General features: G+C 44.6%; 1 protein-coding gene across 3 annotated transcripts in view; it reads right to left on the bottom strand.

Annotated features, from left to right (window-relative positions):
- The window catches only part of myo18b (myosin XVIIIB), a 38,204-nt gene extending 22,467 nt beyond the window's left edge, over positions 1 to 15,737 (bottom strand). For all 3 annotated transcript variants that reach the window (XM_079289983.1, XM_079289984.1, XM_079289985.1), the window contains exons 1-14: positions 15,410 to 15,737; positions 15,056 to 15,119; positions 13,337 to 13,449; positions 13,086 to 13,253; positions 12,673 to 12,883; positions 12,377 to 12,519; positions 12,029 to 12,129; positions 11,483 to 11,546; positions 5,793 to 5,937; positions 4,493 to 4,663; positions 4,226 to 4,316; positions 3,002 to 3,194; positions 1,302 to 1,376; positions 50 to 170 (exon numbers count right to left, since the gene is read on the bottom strand). In XM_079289983.1, coding sequence (XP_079146109.1) covers positions 50 to 170; positions 1,302 to 1,376; positions 3,002 to 3,194; positions 4,226 to 4,316; positions 4,493 to 4,663; positions 5,793 to 5,937; positions 11,483 to 11,546; positions 12,029 to 12,129; positions 12,377 to 12,519; positions 12,673 to 12,883; positions 13,086 to 13,253; positions 13,337 to 13,449; positions 15,056 to 15,119; positions 15,410 to 15,667 — 1,918 coding nt within the window. In that variant the 5' untranslated portion in view covers positions 15,668 to 15,737. The remainder of the gene's footprint in view (positions 1 to 49; positions 171 to 1,301; positions 1,377 to 3,001; positions 3,195 to 4,225; positions 4,317 to 4,492; positions 4,664 to 5,792; positions 5,938 to 11,482; positions 11,547 to 12,028; positions 12,130 to 12,376; positions 12,520 to 12,672; positions 12,884 to 13,085; positions 13,254 to 13,336; positions 13,450 to 15,055; positions 15,120 to 15,409) is intronic.
- Positions 15,738 to 17,037: the final 1,300 nt, after the last annotated feature.

Here is a 17,037-nt window from a genome sequence, read left to right as displayed (position 1 = left end):
CACTCACACACACTCACACACACACACGCACTGGGGGGCGTTTAGATACCAGTGTTGCTGTAATACTGGCAGACTCTCTCCAGGGTGCTGTTCTCACTGGAGGATGGTGTCACCATCTCCTCATCGAGAACCCACAACAGACCTCTGGGGTCTCCATCTGCCGCCCGGACCTTTAACACACACACACACACACACACTCAATATATATAATTACCACAAAGTAGAAAGGAATAGCTGTTTTATCAAGCGTTTAACGTGCTGGAGCTTTGAGGATTTCTGGCTCCGTTAGAAAATAAGAAAGAAACATTTTCTCCAGATGCATCTTCTCCCAAACCAACCAGGACCTTTGTCAAACCAACCAGGACCTTTGTCAAACCAACCAGGACCTTTGTCAAACCAACCAGGACCTTTGTCAAACACAACCAGGACCTTTGTCAAACACAACCAGGACCTTTGTCAAACCAACCAGGACCTTTGTCAAACCAACCAGGAGCTTTGTCAAACACAACCAGGACCTTTGTCAAACACAACCAGGACCTTTGTCAAACACAACCAGGACCTTTGTCAAACACAACCAGGACCTTTGTCAAACACAACCAGGACCTTTGTCAAACACAACCAGGACCTTTGTCAAACCAACCAGGACCTTTGTCAAACCAACCAGGACCTTTGTCAAACCAACCAGGACCTTTGTCAAACACAACCAGGACCTTTGTCAAACACAACCAGGACCTTTGTCAAACACAACCAGGACCTTTGTTGCTTCAGCAGCATAAGAGGAGCTCCTCCACTTCCACGACACGTTCAGCATTCAATCTATTGACTTTGTAGTAACGATGGAAAGACTCAATTCAACATGTGTACGATGTGCCGCTCTGAACCACATGCTGGGTTTCTGCGTTTCAATGGAAACAGAACCATCATGACAGAAGTAGAGAGAACTAGAACATGTAACACAGTTGTAACGACAGAAAGCATTAATAAGAAAAAAGAAACGGATCAGAGTCTCCTCCTTGTTGTCACATGACTGTTGGTCTCCGATGAATCAATGAAGACTTCATAGTTTCACACTTGAATGTTTCTACACACTCTGGTGAAAGTGAACTCTTTACTGGAGGAGACGTTTATAATGAGACACGTAGAATAAAATGTTGATGAAGTGAAAGAGTATTTTATCAGACTAACGCTCCTCCGGAGACACAGGAGACATTACACAACAGTGTCATTCCCTCACGCATACGACTCCTCCCCTTCAGGTGTGTGAGCTTTAAAGGAGGCGTCATCAAGAAAGAGCTGCGTACCTGTGGAGGCGGCTGATCGATAGCAGACACCACCTCACTGCTCTCTGGACTCTCCCCCTCCACTGGGATCTTCTCCTGGAAACACACAACATATTACTCATTATTACTCATCGAGATGATCGGGACGGACAAAAAACAAGATGGCGACAGACACCAGATGTGTGGAGACATATTACTCATTACTATTTATCTAAAACTAAATGATCGTGCAACTATCAATGTAGTGCTGTTGCCTTTTTCTGCCTTGATAACATTTAAAAAGAAGGAACCCTGAATAGCAATGATTCCAATAAGTTCCTCATCTGCAACTGTAGTATTTGGGATATTTAAGTAACAACCCCATGTACGGAATCCCAAAGAGGGATCCAATCGCAACGATGATTTATTTTCCAAACCGACATGTTTCCTGGCTCTGCAAACTATAACTACACACGACTGAGAAGAAATCATCCTTTCAAGGCCAGAAAACGCTCTCTGATGTGATCATCAACAGAGAAATGAACCATCGACCTCTTCTGGGACGCTTTCTGCTGAGCAGAATCCTGGATCCATGCTCTGCCAGAGGAACGGTGAAACAGTGAAAGCTTGTACATTAAGGGAGCTGTTTTTGCCCGTTGCACCATCCACATTCATTGTACTTGAATTGGCATAAATTTGTCCCTAAAACTATTGGAAGCAACTTTAATGGCGGATGTAAAGGTACAACTCTGCTAATCGCTAATTAAAATTTCATAAAATGCTGGATGGACAGTCAGAGGGTCGCTGCAGTAATTTGGGTCCAATCTGTTCAAAGGTCTGTGCAGAAACAACAAAGTTCTTCTTGCTGTTTGACGCGATCACTTTCAGACTTGAAGGGAAATGATTCCACATGTTCCAGCAGCAGAATGGAGGAGTGTGTTTCTTTATCGGGCGTGGTGGGTTCGATGCCGGCTGGTTTCTTGTGAGCACCAGAAGCCTCGAGGGCTCAGTAATCCGTTCACTGCCAGAAATAAAGGAAAAGCTTTCGTACTTTTGGAGAACAAACTATCAGTGGGGAAGTAGCCCACATTAGGAGGACATTAAGAACAAATGTCTAGAAGCTGCCTTATCTTCTAAGCACTCAATCAGTTTGCTTTTTGCATCTATGAGTTGTGTTGAGTGGGACGGTATTCATGTGGACTCTGAACTACTTTAATGGTGGAACAAAAGGTACGAATCTCTTGGGACCAGGTATGTTATGATCTGTGTAAATGTAGTTATTAGTACAAAGACATACTTCTCCTGTCACGCTATTTTATGAGCATGTGACTTAAGAGGACATCATTTTGTGATGCTGAAACTAATGCTGAAGTGATGGCGATAGGACAAAAACCTACATGGCAACAGACAAAAACAAGATGGCGACAGACAAAAACAAGATGGCGACAGACAAAAACGAGAAGTACAGAAACAAGATGGCGACAAACAGAAACGAGACGCGACAGACAAGAACAAGATGGCCACGGACAACAACAAACTAAAAGGAAACTTAAAGTAAATTTGGTTGTATTTAATTTAAATAACACGTTCTATCAAAGACTAAAACCTGCTTTGCATGTAAATTGATGTCAAAGAGTTATAGAGCATACAACACAGTCTATAATATTACCTTCTGAACATGTCTGTGGAGCAAACACACATGAAACAACCAAACCATACCCATGAATCAGTGGCTGGTCTACCTGTGCGTATCTCTCCCGCGTGTGTGTGAAGGTGTGTGTGTGGTACTGCTCCAGCAGACGCTCCTGCAGGTAGTTGTGGCAGAGTTCAGACCAGCTGGCGGCTCGCTCCTCCGCAGAGTGTCTCGGGTTCCTGAGGCCCGGCGCGTCCACCACCATCACCGAGGCCAACGTCAGCTGAGGACTGCTCAGAGCCCTGAACACCACACACACACACACACACGCACACAAACACACACACACACACGCACGCACGCACACACACACACACACGCGTATGCATGGTAAAGAGGAGTGTGTACAGTGCATGTACTATGGAGGGTACCAGCTGATGTCACTTTTTCACGTGATCACAAAAGTGACAAAACACAACAACAGATGGCCGCTATGAGTCGGACACTGGAAGGACAACAAGTTCATGTTGACAAGAACAAACGGTGAACAACAAATATCAATGTGACACATCACACAGTCAGTGTAGGTTCCTCAATAACAAATGTAGCATGAGCCCAAAAGAACAACCAGCAGTGGAGGAAATACTCAGATCTATTAGTTTAGGAAGAACCGAATGTGTGTTTTAAGTGATGAAACACATCAATGCTGGTGTGAATATTGACATTTCATGACAATTAATGGTTGTTAATGGCTCAAAACATCATCTACTGTTTTAAATCAGCCAATTCTGAGATAGAGTTGTTTGGGATTAATCTACGTCATGAAATAGAACCTCGCCTCGTCACATAGATCTATTTTATGAATGATGCCGTGGGTGGATTTACGCTTAAAGTTATACTTTTAGTCAACATAGCAATGAAACAGTGTAGAAATGTTCTGTTCCAAGTAAAAGTCCTGCATTAAAAATGTTACTTAATTGTATAGGTTGTGAAGGTTACTGTATAATAAATGCACTTTGTCAAATTAAGACACATCTGCTTATTATCTGGAGCCCTGTTCTCCAGCTACAGATGCTTACCTAAACAATGATCTCTTATTGATAATCCCGTTCTTCTGATCAAACTGTCTGACATCACTGACGTTACCTGCAGTGGACGCGGATGGACGGCTCGAAACGTTAATAAATCATAAAACATGTTTTACATTGTGGCTACAATCGCGTTTAACAAATATTACAACGTTAGTGTTTCAAACTGTTTCAATCCGCAGCCGTTATCCGGGAGAAAATACTTTTCCGACCATAATTTTGCAGGAGACAGGGTTGACCCGTACCTGTTGATAAGCGACACTATGGAGGTGAAGAGTTCTTCGTAGAGTCCAGCAGCCATCCCTTCCACACACTGAGCAGCCGTCAGTCTGGGACCTGCAGAGACCACAGTGAGGACGTGGTCTTAATGACTGCACCGGCATCCGTCCAAACCCTTTGACTGAAATGTCTCTTTAGAACTGTTGCATCGGTGGTCCATAACTTCTACAGTACCACGATAGCACATTAGCATGTTAGCATTCAGTGTGTGTGTGTGTGTGTGTGTGTCTCACCCTCCTCCGACTCGGCAGCAGAGCTCCTCTCTCTGCCGCCCCCGGTGGTTCTCTGCAGCAGCTGTCGGAGGTGGTGTTTGAAGACGGCGGTGTGCAGATCCTCTCCTCCACACCCGAGGACGCCGCTGGCCACCTGAGAGCTGTCGAAGTTCACAAACTGTCTCCTGCCCACTGAGCCGAGGGAAGAGAGAGGACACACAGAGGACAGCGGTGGAGGAAGTACTGCTACCACAACAAATACATGTCAAAGTACTGCATCCATAACTCCTACTTTCACAACATACACTTCCATCAATGTTATAGCAGCATGTTACTGTTGCAGCTACTTTAATTATATACAGTTAGCTAGTTATAGTGGTTCCCAACCTAGGGGTCGGGCCCCTCCAAAGGGTCACCAGATAAATCTGAGGGGTCAAGAGACGCTACTCCAAGGAACGTTCATTTGGTGTTGATTCTGGCGCCCCCTGTGGACTAAAGTGGTAGTGTATCTGAGCACCAGACTTCCTGTAATTAAAAAACCTCTTGTTTTACTGTAGCAGGGTCTGAGAGTCTGACCCTCTCAGTCCTGGTTCTGGTTCTAATGAATTAATAATTCATCTCTTTGAGCCTCAAAAAGTTATTGAAATTAAACATGTGAGAAGTATAGAGGTGAAATAAATTTTTGGTTAACCTTAAAAACAACTGAGACATCCTGACGATGAATTAAGGTGAATTATTTATTTGCAGAGTAATTATAGCTGTTAAATAAATGTAGAGGAGTAAAAGTATACAGTAGCATCAAAGGAAATACTGAAGTAGAGAACACGTTTTCGTTGTTTCTGTATTTATGTTCTTAATAAATAATACTTAAGGAAGTCTTTTCTGATATATATATATGTTAAATGATAATAATAATAATGAGACAATAAATGTAAGAAAGAAAAAAAAATTGTAATTATTTACCTTATTTACAACTGATTTCTTATTTCATCATATTTTACCATTTACTTTTATTACATTTTTATTACTGTAAATGTAATTTTTTTAAATCTTTTATTTATGAGAAAGAGCACCCATCTCACTTTAAATTTGTCTTTGTATTGCCATCTATGTGAGGACTAAATTCAGTCTCAGTGAGGACATCAGCTGTTAGGTCCTCGTAACACATTATGTGAATGCTGGTCCCCACTAGCACAGCAAGACTAACCCGTGTGTGTGTGTGTGTGTGTGTGTGTGTGTGTGTGTGTGTGTGTGTGTGTGTGTGTGTGTGCAGAGGGTTAGTTAACAGTGTGTGTGAGGGACGATGATGAAGCGGCGTTACCTTTACAGGCCCCGGCGGCTCCCAGATGGTAAATACCAGCCAGAACGTGCCATATGGCCTTCTGCTCGCCGGCTGAGAAGCTCAGCGTTTCCATCGCAACCAGCAGCTTGGTGAAGGCGACGGACGCACGCTGTTTCTCCTCAACCTAACAAAGAGATAGATGGATGTCTGTCTCTGAAATCAATCACTACATAAAGTGGAAGAACAGCTGAGTCACATCTCATCTCCCTTCTAATTTGAAAAACAAAGATGTGATTCCACGTCTGCTGACAGGAAATATGCTGACTGTGTTCTTCACATCCAGTGCAACGTTAAAACACTTCTCTAGAGCTGCGTGAATTTGCAAACGATTATACATTGTGTGAGCGTGAAGCACCGGGGGATTAAACATCCATCCACCATCCATCACCTCTCCATCTCCTATTCATCAATCATCCAACCATCATCCATCCACCCAACAATCATCCATCCATCCACCCATCAATCATCCATCCATCAATCATCCATCCATCCACCATCCATCACATCTCCATCTCCTATTCATCAATCATCCATCCACCCATCACCTATTCATCATCCATCCATCCATCATCCATCCACCCATCAATCATCCATCCATCCATCCACCCATCACCTCTTCATCTCCTATTCATCAATCATCCATCCATCAATCATCCACCCATCAATCATCCATCCATCCATCCACCCATCAATCATCCATCCATCAATCATCCACCCATCAATCATCCATCCACCCATCAATCATCCATCCATCCATCCACCCATCAATCATCCATCCATCAATCATCCATCCATCCATCCACCCATCAATCATCCATCCATCAATCATCCATCCATCCACCATCCATCCATCCACCATCCATCACCTCTCCATCTCCTATTCATCAATCATCCAACCATCATCCATCCACCCAACAATCATCCATCCATCCACCCATCAATCATCCATCCATCAATCATCCATCCATCCACCATCCATCACATCTCCATCTCCTATTCATCAATCATCCATCCACCCATCACCTATTCATCATCCATCCATCCATCATCCATCCACCCATCAATCATCCATCCATCCATCCACCCCTTCATCTCCTATTCATCAATCATCCATCCATCAATCATCCACCCATCAATCATCCATCCATCCATCCACCCATCAATCATCCATCCATCAATCATCCACCCATCAATCATCCATCCACCCATCAATCATCCATCCATCCATCCACCCATCAATCATCCATCCATGCATCAATCATCCATCCATCCACCCATCAATCATCCATCCATCAATCATCCATCCATCCACCATCCATCACCTCTCCATCTCCTATTCATCAATTATCCATCCACCCATCACCTATTCATCATCCATCCATCCATCCATCCATCCACCCATCAATCATCCATCCATCACCTCTCCATCTCCTATTCATCAATCATCCATCCATCATTCATCCATCCACCATCCACCAATCCATCACCTATTCATCATCCATTCATCCATCCATCATCCATCCACCCATCAATCATCCATCCATCCATCTATCACCTCTCCATCACCAATTCATCAATCATCCATCCATCCATTATTCATCCATCCATCATCCATCCATCCATCCATCCATCCATCACCTCTCCATCTCCTATTCATCAATCATCCATCCATCCATCCATCCATCCATCCATCATCCATCCATCCATCACCTCTCCATCTCCTATTCATCAATCATCCATCCATCCATCCATCATCCAGCCACCATCCATCCATCACCTCTCCATCTCCTATTCATCAATCATCCATCCATCCATCATCCATCCATCCATCACCTCTCCATATCCTATTCATCAATCATCCATCCATCCATCATCCATCCATCCATCACCTCTCCATCTCCTATTCATCAATCATCCATCCATCCATCATCCATCCATCCACCATCCATCAATCCATCACCTATTCATCATCCATCCACCCATTATCCATCCATCCACCATCCATCAATCCATCACCTATTCATCATCCATCCACCCATCAATCATCCATCCATCCATCACCTATTGATCAATCATCCATCCACCCATCATCCATCCACCATCCATCAATCCATCACCTCTTCATCCTTCATCCGTCCATCAGTAGAGACACCACGACACACTTCCAATGGGTCATAATCAATGTTCCCTCTAATTTTTCATGTGTCTGGGCATACACACAAGCTCCCTGAGCACACTGAGGACCACTGTGAGCAACATCAGATGTGCACGCTGTGGCCACACACCAGTATCACACCTGTTCAAAACCTTGGATCATAGCAAGTTACATGGCTTATTAAAAGAATCAAATTACAGCAGCAATTTTCACTAGTTTACTTTTAATATAAGTGATTTGACAAACTTTAAAGGAAAAAGACAAAAATCTTGTTGTTCATGAGATGTGTAGTATGTTTTATGTGACAGTCCTGCTTGGCCATGGGAAGAGTCTTGCTTTGGCCTGTGTGAGGTCCTGTTGTGGCCTGTGTGAGGGTCCTGTTCTGGAAGAAATGATACATATACACCTTTCAGACATAACATTTTGTTCACATTAAAACACATTCACATTTTGCACAATGACGTGTAACTCTGTCTGTAAAATATGTAATTACTCAGTTTTTTATTATCATTTCTACTACCCATAAATTATCTAGTAGTAACATAATTTAATGATTAATATCCATAAGTAAAAAATCTTAATAAATGTCACTAGAATATACACAAATCTGACTTAAATTTTACCTTATTTTTCACGTCTGTCCTTCTCACTTCTCCAATGGTTGTACACTTTGTCCAGGTTGATGGCTTCGTCTGCTTCTTGCTTTGACTTTATGTGCATCAGCTGGTCCAAATGTGCCACTTCAAGACGATTTCTGGATGCTGTTTTGATACGATTCATTAAACTGAATCCTCTTTCACAATCTGCACTGGAAGCTTAAAAGAACCACATTTCTTTTTTCCAATGGCTTGGTGAGTGGATGTGTCGCTGCCCGTTCGTTTCGCCATGATAAGGGGTTAGCATTTGCGTCTCGTAACTCCGCCGCCCTGTTGTTAGCTAGCTAACCTGCACGGCGCGAATGGGCAGGGCAATAGTGTCAATGCTATGATTGGCTGCGTAGCGTAAGTGAACCGAATCGTATCATTGGCTGGACACCTGTCACTCACTGAGTTACGTTGCAAAATAGTACAGAAAACAAAATTATTATTATTATTATTATTATTATTGGTTTAATTGATTAGATAAGATTAGGACTAATATTAGATATTAATTAATACGTTTATGTTGAATTTTATTTTATGCGCTGCATAGATTTTCTTGTGCGCTGAGAATGTGCGAGCAGTGCGCGATTGCTCAAGCGCGCAGCTTAGAGGGAACATTGGTCATAATGACGATTGAGAGGGAATATCTTATATATTGTTTTGAAAGAATAATCCTACTCGTTCAATTCAAACATAAACATCTTCAAAGTCTTGAAGTGATAAAAAAGATCTTAGTATGTTGAAGAGCGACCAGGATCCCAAACACAACAACAACAAAATGATGACTATAAACGAGTCATGTGTTCATCAAAGATGAGGAGCCGTCACACAGCAGGACCTGAAGCTCGGCTGCTGCTGCCGTCACCGCTGAGGCTCTTCTGCTCTGACTGTACCTTGATGAGGCTCTTCTGCTCTGACTGTACCTTGATGAGGCTCTTCTGCTCTGACTGTACCTTGATGAGGCTCTTCTGCTCTGACTGTACCTTGATGAGGCTCTTCTGCTCTGACTGTACCTTGATGAGGCTCTTCTGCTCTGACTGTACCTTGATGAGGCTCTTCTGCTCTGACTGTACCTTGATGAGGCTCTTCTGCTCTTACTGTACCTTGATGAGGCTCTTCTGCTCTGACTGTACCTTGATGAGGCTCTTCTGCTCTGACTGTACCTTGATGAGGCTCTTCTGCTCTTACTGTACCTTGATGAGGCTCTTCTGCTCTGACTGTACCTTGATGAGGCTCTTCTGCTCTGACTGTACCTTGATGAGGCTCTTCTGCTCTGACTGTACCTTGATGAGGCTCTTCTGTTCTTACTGTACCTTGATGAGGCTCTTCTGCTCTTACTGTATCTTGATGAGGCTCTTCTGCTCTTACTGTACCTTGCTGAGGCTCTTCTGTTCTTACTGTACCTTGATGAGGCTCTTCTGCTCTTACTGTACCTTGCTGAGGCTCTTCTGTTCTTACTGTACCTTGATGAGGCTCTTCTGCTCTGACTGTATCTTGATGAGGCTCTTCTGCTCTGACTGTACCTTGATGAGGCTCTTCTGCTCTTACTGTACCTTGCTGAGGCTCTTCTGTTCTTACTGTACCTTGATGAGGCTCTTCTGTTCTTACTGTACCTTGATGAGGCTCTTCTGCTCTGACTGTACCTTGCTGAGGCTCTTCTGTTCTTACTGTACCTTGATGAGGCTCTTCTGCTCTTACTGTACCTTGATGAGGCTCTTCTGTTCTTACTGTACCTTGATGAGGCTCTTCTGCTCTGACTGTACCTTGCTGAGGCTCTTCTGCTCTTACTGTACCTTGCTGAGGCTCTTCTGCTCTTACTGTACCTTGCTGAGGCTCTTCTGCTCTGACTGTACCTTGATGAGGCTCTTCTGCTCTGACTGTACCTTGATGAGGCTCTTCTGCTCTGACTGTACCTTGCTGAGGCTCTTCTGCTCTGACTGTACCTTGCTGAGGCTCTTCAGCTCTTACTGTACCTTGCTGAGGCTCTTCTGCTCTTACTGTACCTTGCTGAGGCTCTTCTGCTCTTACTGTACCTTAATGAGGCTCTTCTGCTCTTACTGTACCTTGATGAGGCTCTTCTGCTCTTACTGTATCTTGATGAGGCTCTTCTGTTCTTACTGTACCTTGATGAGGCTCTTCTGCTCTGACTGTACCTTGCTGAGGCTCTTCTGCTCTGACTGTACCTTGATGAGGCTCTTCTGTTCTTACTGTACCTTGCTGAGGCTCTTCTGCTCTGACTGTACCTTGCTGAGGCTCTTCTGCTCTGACTGTACCTTGCTGAGGCTCTTCTGCTCTGACTGTACCTTGATGAGGCTCTTCTGCTCTGACTGTACCTTGCTGAGGCTCTTCTGCTCTGACTGTACCTTGATGAGGCTCTTCTGCTCTGACTGTACCTTGCTGAGGCTCTTCTGCTCTGACTGTACCTTGCTGAGGCTCTTCTGCTCTGACTGTACCTTGATGAGGCTCTTCTGCTCTTACTGTATCTTGATGAGGCTCTTCTGTTCTTACTGTACCTTGATGAGGCGCTTCTGTTCTTACTGTACCTTGATGAGGCTCTTCTGCTCTGACTGTACCTTGCTGAGGCTCTTCTGCTCTGACTGTACCTTGCTGAGGCTCTTCTGCTCTGACTGTACCTTGCTGAGGCTCTTCTGCTCTGACTGTACCTTGATGAGGCTCTTCTGCTCTGACTGTACCTTGCTGAGGCTCTTCTGCTCTGACTGTACCTTGCTGAGGCTCTTCTGCTCTGACTGTACCTTGCTGAGGCTCTTCTGCTCTGACTGTACCTTGCTGAGGCTCTTCTGCTCTGACTGTATCTTGATGAGGCTCTTCTGCTCTGACTGTATCTTGATGAGGCTCTTCTGTTCTTACTGTACCTTGGTGGGATGAACGATCCCAAAAGAGTTGGACTGAGGAAGCTGATGCAGCTGCAGCTCCGTCCTGATGAAGGATCATCAACGAAGAAGAAGAAGAAGAAGCAACCAAGTTATGATACAATTTTCTTTCTCTGATTTTGGTACTCTCTTATTCCTTGTGAAACATTGGATACTTTTTATACCTTTATGAATTAAAAACAGTCTCTTCTGAAAACTGAAGCCAAATCATTGGGACCCACTGGTTTAACAATTTGTTGCATTTTAAAAGATTAATATATCTTTTAATGCAATGTATCAATTAGAAAAGTAACTAGTAACTATATCTGTCCAACAAATGTAGTGCAGTAAAGAGTACATGTAGAGGGGTAAAGAGTACATGTAGAGGAGTAAAGAGTACATGTAGAGGAGTAAAGAGTACACGTAGAGGAGTAAAGAGTACACGTAGAGGAGTAAAGAGTACATGTAGAGGAGTAAAGAGTACATGTAGAGGAGTAAAGAGTACATGTAGAGGAGTAGAAGTATAAAGTAATTGAATGCGTAAATGACCTCATCGCTGTGCCGACTCCTGCCAGCATCTGAGAGAAGACCAGGAAGTTACTCTCTCCCTGAGTCTTCAGACACACTTTCCACTTGTCCAACATCATCGTCTGGAGCAGGAGGAGCAGGAGTAGGAGGAGGAGCAGGAGGAGGAGGAGGAGGAGCAGGAGGAGGAGGAGGAGGAGGAGCAGAGAGGAGGAGGAGGAGCAGGAGGAGGAGGAGGAGGAGGAGGAGCAGGAGGAGGAGGAGGAGGAGGAGGAGGAGGAGGAGCAGGAGGAACAGAAGGAGAAGACGACATGAGTATCTTTGTATCTAACCAAAGATAAGAAACTGTTTGATGTTTGATGTGTTTCGTGCCTGCAGGTGTCCAGCGGCAGCCTGTCCGGCGTGGTTGAAGTCCAGAGAGAAGACCGCGGCGAATCGAGACGAAGCGTCGCTGTGCGGCGAGCTCACGCAGCCGAAGGACCTCAGGATGGTGAACATGGCCTGGACACGGTCCACTGGTGGGGGGGAGGTCAACCATCACAGTCTGACATAAATACGCAGAAGTATGGATATAAAGCGCAGTTCCCTGAACGGGGCTGCCGGGGCACAGGAACAGGGGCCCGTTGACTCATAGTCCCCCCCGGGGCCCCTCCAGCTGCCGGACTCACCGCTGATCTTCTGCCCTGTCGTGCCGGCCTGCCTGAGGAGAGCGAGGGTGAAGGCCTGGCACACGGTGGTCTTGCCGGTGCCGCTGCGTCCCACCGCACACACACTGTGGTCCCTCCTGGTGCCGACCATGGACACGTACACCCGTTTGACCAGAGCAGCCAGAGCAGGAGGAGCCTCCCACACCGACTCCCCTCGCCGAGACTTTGGGGTCTGACGAAGATGAAGAGGAGGTGAGCTTTTCATTTTTACAAAACATTACCTGGTGTCATTGATGATCAATCTTTTCATTGGAGAACAAAGATATTTCTCAAAATACAAGCGGTGGAGGAAGTCTAGTGTTTGTAGAGCAGTCGAAGCAGCTGGTGTTTGAACGCCTTTCCTCTCAGTGGGCTTCTGACTGTGGATGCGTCACCTTGCTGTGAGCCGGCAGCGGAGGCCACAGGTTCACCAGGTTGGGTCCCGCCTGTGTGAGCGGCATGTTGGCTTCAGCTCGACTGGTCAGATTGTGCAGAACTCCAGATTCGTTGACGCTCTGCAGGTTGCTCAGGTCCTCGCACAGGTCCAGCTCAGTCGGGTTACACTGTGAGAGGAGAGGGAACCGCTGTGAGTCCAGCAAAGTCTTCAGCGACAGACAAGAAGAAGAAGAACATAGACCTGAGCTACCTTCTCGATCTCGTACTCTGTCACGTCGTGCAGCGACCCGTCTGTCTGCAGGCGGACTCTCACTCGGCCTTCTGGGAGTTCAGGTGTGCCTTCGTCCGGCTTCAGCTGAGTGGCTGAAACGAGTTCATACCAACCGATCAGAGACCAATAATCTATCAACAACCACAACACCTGCTATGAATGCTGAGTGGGATTTAGATCCTTTACTTAAAGCTACGACAAGGAACTTTCATTTAGAGTTGCTTCTGTCGCCCCCTGTGGAGTGAAGTGGTAGTGTTGCTGAGCACCAGAGTCCCTTCAGAAAACCTCTCGTTACTGCAGCAGGTCTGACAGAAGAAGTTCTGATACATGAATCCGTTTTCATTTTCTAGACTTTTTTCTCTAATATTTTAAAGATTTAAAAAATGTCAATCAATCAAACCAACTTCATTGGTAAAGCACCTTTTTACAGGTTAGTGTCGTTCAAAGTGCTTCACAGATTTCAGACAAATGCACGAGAAACAATAAAATAATTGTCAAATTGTTAAAGGAATGAAATGAAATACAATTAATATAATAACAGTAATAGCAGAATAAAATGAAATAAGTAATAATAAAATAACAACAAATATAATATAATAAATATATATAATTTTAATCTTAATTCATAAAATAATGTTTAAAAACTGGTTATTAAAGTAAAATAATGATGATAATATCCCGAAACAATTAGATAGAACAAGTGTGGACTGTGAAAACAACAGAAGAGACAAACGCAAACCTGAAGAGATGATGAATGAGAAGAAAGAAGATGAAGAAACTGTTCTGATCAAATTGTCAAAGGACATATTCATAGCTTCACACATGTAACGCTGAAGATGGTTACATGGTGGAATAATAACCTCGAAGCATAAACAGTGGTTTGTGTGCGTGTGTGTGTGCGTGCGCGCGTGTGTGTGCGTGTGCGTGGTCCGTGTGTGTGTGTGTGCGCATGTGCTTGGTCCGCGTGTGTGTGTGTGTGTGCGTGGTCCGTGTGTGTGTGTGTGCATGCGTGTGTGTGTGTGTGTGCATGTGTGTGTGTGTGTGCATGTGTGTGTGTGTGTGTGTGCGTGCGTGGTCTGTGTGTGTGTGGGTGTGTGTGTGCGTGGTCCGTGTGTGTGTGTGTGTGTGTGTGTGTGCGTGGTCCGTGTGTGTGTGTGTGTGTGTGTGCGTGGTCCGTGTGTGTGTGTGTGTGCATGTGTGTGTGTGTGTGTGTGTGTGTGTGTGTGTGTGTGTGTGTGTGCGTGGTCCGTGTGTGTGCGTGGTCCGTGTGTGTGTGTGTGTGTGTGTGTGTGCGTGGTCCGTGTGTGTGTGTGTGTGTGTGTGTGTGCGTGGTCCGTGTGTGTGTGTGTGTGTGTGTGTGTGTGCGTGGTCCGTGTGTGTGCGTGGTCCGTGTGTGTGTGTGTGTGTGTGTGTGCGTGGTCCGTGTGTGTGTGTGTGTGTGTGTGTGTGTGCGTGGTCCGTGTGTGTGCGTGGTCCGTGTGTGTGTGTGTGTGTGTGTGTGCGTGGTCCGTGTGTGTGTGTGTGTGTGTGTGTGCGTGGTCCGTGTGTGTGCGTGGTCCGTGTGTGTGTGTGTGTGTGTGTGCTTGGTCCGTGTGTGTGTGTGTGTGTGTGTGTGTGCGTGGTCCGTGTGTGTGTGTGTGTGTGTGTGTGTGTGTGTGTGCGTGGTCCCTGTGTGTGTGTGTGTGTTTATTGACTCACCGAGGGTGAACCCCTCCTTGTGGACGAACCAAACAGTTCCGGCTTCGTACCAAACATCTCTGACCTGATGGAGAAACAGCAGAGATATTAACATGTGAGATATTAATTAGAGTGCATTTACATGATACATTTTACTTACGTACAGTGTTTATTTGGAGACAATTGCTAAACATTTAAATCAATTTGAATTAAAACTATGCTTTAAAAAACACTCTTCCATTGGATTTATTAAGTCTCTAAAATTAAAATTCACAAATTGTACATTTTGAATAATGTCTATGTAAAGACATTAGTGTTTGGTGACCTGTTGATGAATCTGTAATAAAGTCTTCATATAATTCAGATCAGACGAACCTCCGTCACACTCGTGTCTGCTTGTCTCCCCTCCGGCTCCTGCCTCTCCTCCATCCCTTCCTCTTTCCTTTTCTCCACCTGCTGCACCTCCTCTCTCCTCTCCTTCTTCTTCTCGCTCCTCTCCGTCTTCACTTCCTGTTTGGTTTCCCGCCCGTTTCCTCGGTCCGGAGAGCGACCGTTGCTCTGGCCGTCCGACTGCTCGATGCCGATGTTGTTGTTGTTGTTGTTGTTGACGAGCTGCTCGGCCCGGAGCGACATCTCCGCCTCGAGGACCGGAGGAGTCTGATCCGGGAGGAGGAACTGCTGCACCAGGTCCTCGCTCAGCTTCTTTGGCTGCAGCGGAGAAGAAACAAGAGTCAAAACTCAACTCTGATGTTCTATTGAACACCTTAAAGGAGCAGTTCACCCAAAACAGGATCGATTCTATATGTCAATATATGAAATATACTGTTCAGGCTCTTTATGGTCCCAGACAATGTATTTTATCAGATGATATTGTAGCACATCAGTGCAAACAGACAAACCTGCTACATTGGCAGCCCACTGCTATCGGGAGCAGTGGGCTGCCAATGAGAGGCTCCCGGTGTCTTACTCAGGGACACGACGACACGTGACACGTCCCAGTCGGGGATCGAACCGTTGACCTTGCGGTTACCAGACAACCCTGTTAACCCAGTGAGCCACGGTCGCCCCACGGTGCGCTGTTAGCTTGCGCTGTTAGCTTGCCTCATGGCATTGTGCATTTCTGCAAGCTTGATACAAAGCTGATTTATTTTTATCATATATTTTATTTATATAATTTTTTCATCAGAAACATCGACAATCATCGTAAACCCCAGAAACATTTGCAGAAACATACTTTCTAAATTCTGACAACTGGATAGGACTTTGACACAAAACCAGTTAGCTTAGCTGAAAGACTGGAAACAGGGAGGAACTGCTAGCGTAGCTACCGCTAAAGCTCACTAACTAACATGTTATTTAAGATGTGTAAAAACAACAAGGTGTGGTTTTCTCCGTCTCTGCAGAGCTGGAATGAAGCGTAACACCTAACGTCCTGATACGAGAGTAGAAAAGCAAACAGGAAGTTTCTTCCTCCATTACTTGAACTCCGTCCGGTTCAGAATGAGAGGCTAACAGAGCAAACAGGAATCCGTGTTGCTGGACACCTTCATGAAGACATCTTTCACCAGCATTAGCATTTTAGCATTGGCAAAGTGTGTGAGTAGGAATCAAACTTATGTCAACATGAAACATAACGGTCAGTTAAAGTTTCATACCTGGGGACTCATACTCTCTTCTCATTGGCTCACAGACCACAACTTTGCATTTTGACACTTTAGTTCAGATGAAGATATATAGTTATAGATATATGGATATATAGTTATAGATATATAGTTATAGATATATAGATACATAGATATATAGTTACATAGATATATAGTTATAGATATATAGATACATAGTTATAGATATATAGTTATAGATATATAGATACATAGTTATAGATATATGGATACATAGTTATAGATATATAGATACATAGTTATAGATATATAGATATATAGATATATAGATACATAGATATATAGTTATAGACATATAGATACATAGTTATAGATATATAG

Source organism: Melanostigma gelatinosum, assembly GCF_949748355.1.
Source record: "Melanostigma gelatinosum genome assembly, chromosome: 18".
NCBI lineage: Eukaryota > Metazoa > Chordata > Actinopteri > Perciformes > Zoarcidae > Melanostigma > Melanostigma gelatinosum.
This window is presented reverse-complemented; position numbering and strand designations above follow the sequence as displayed.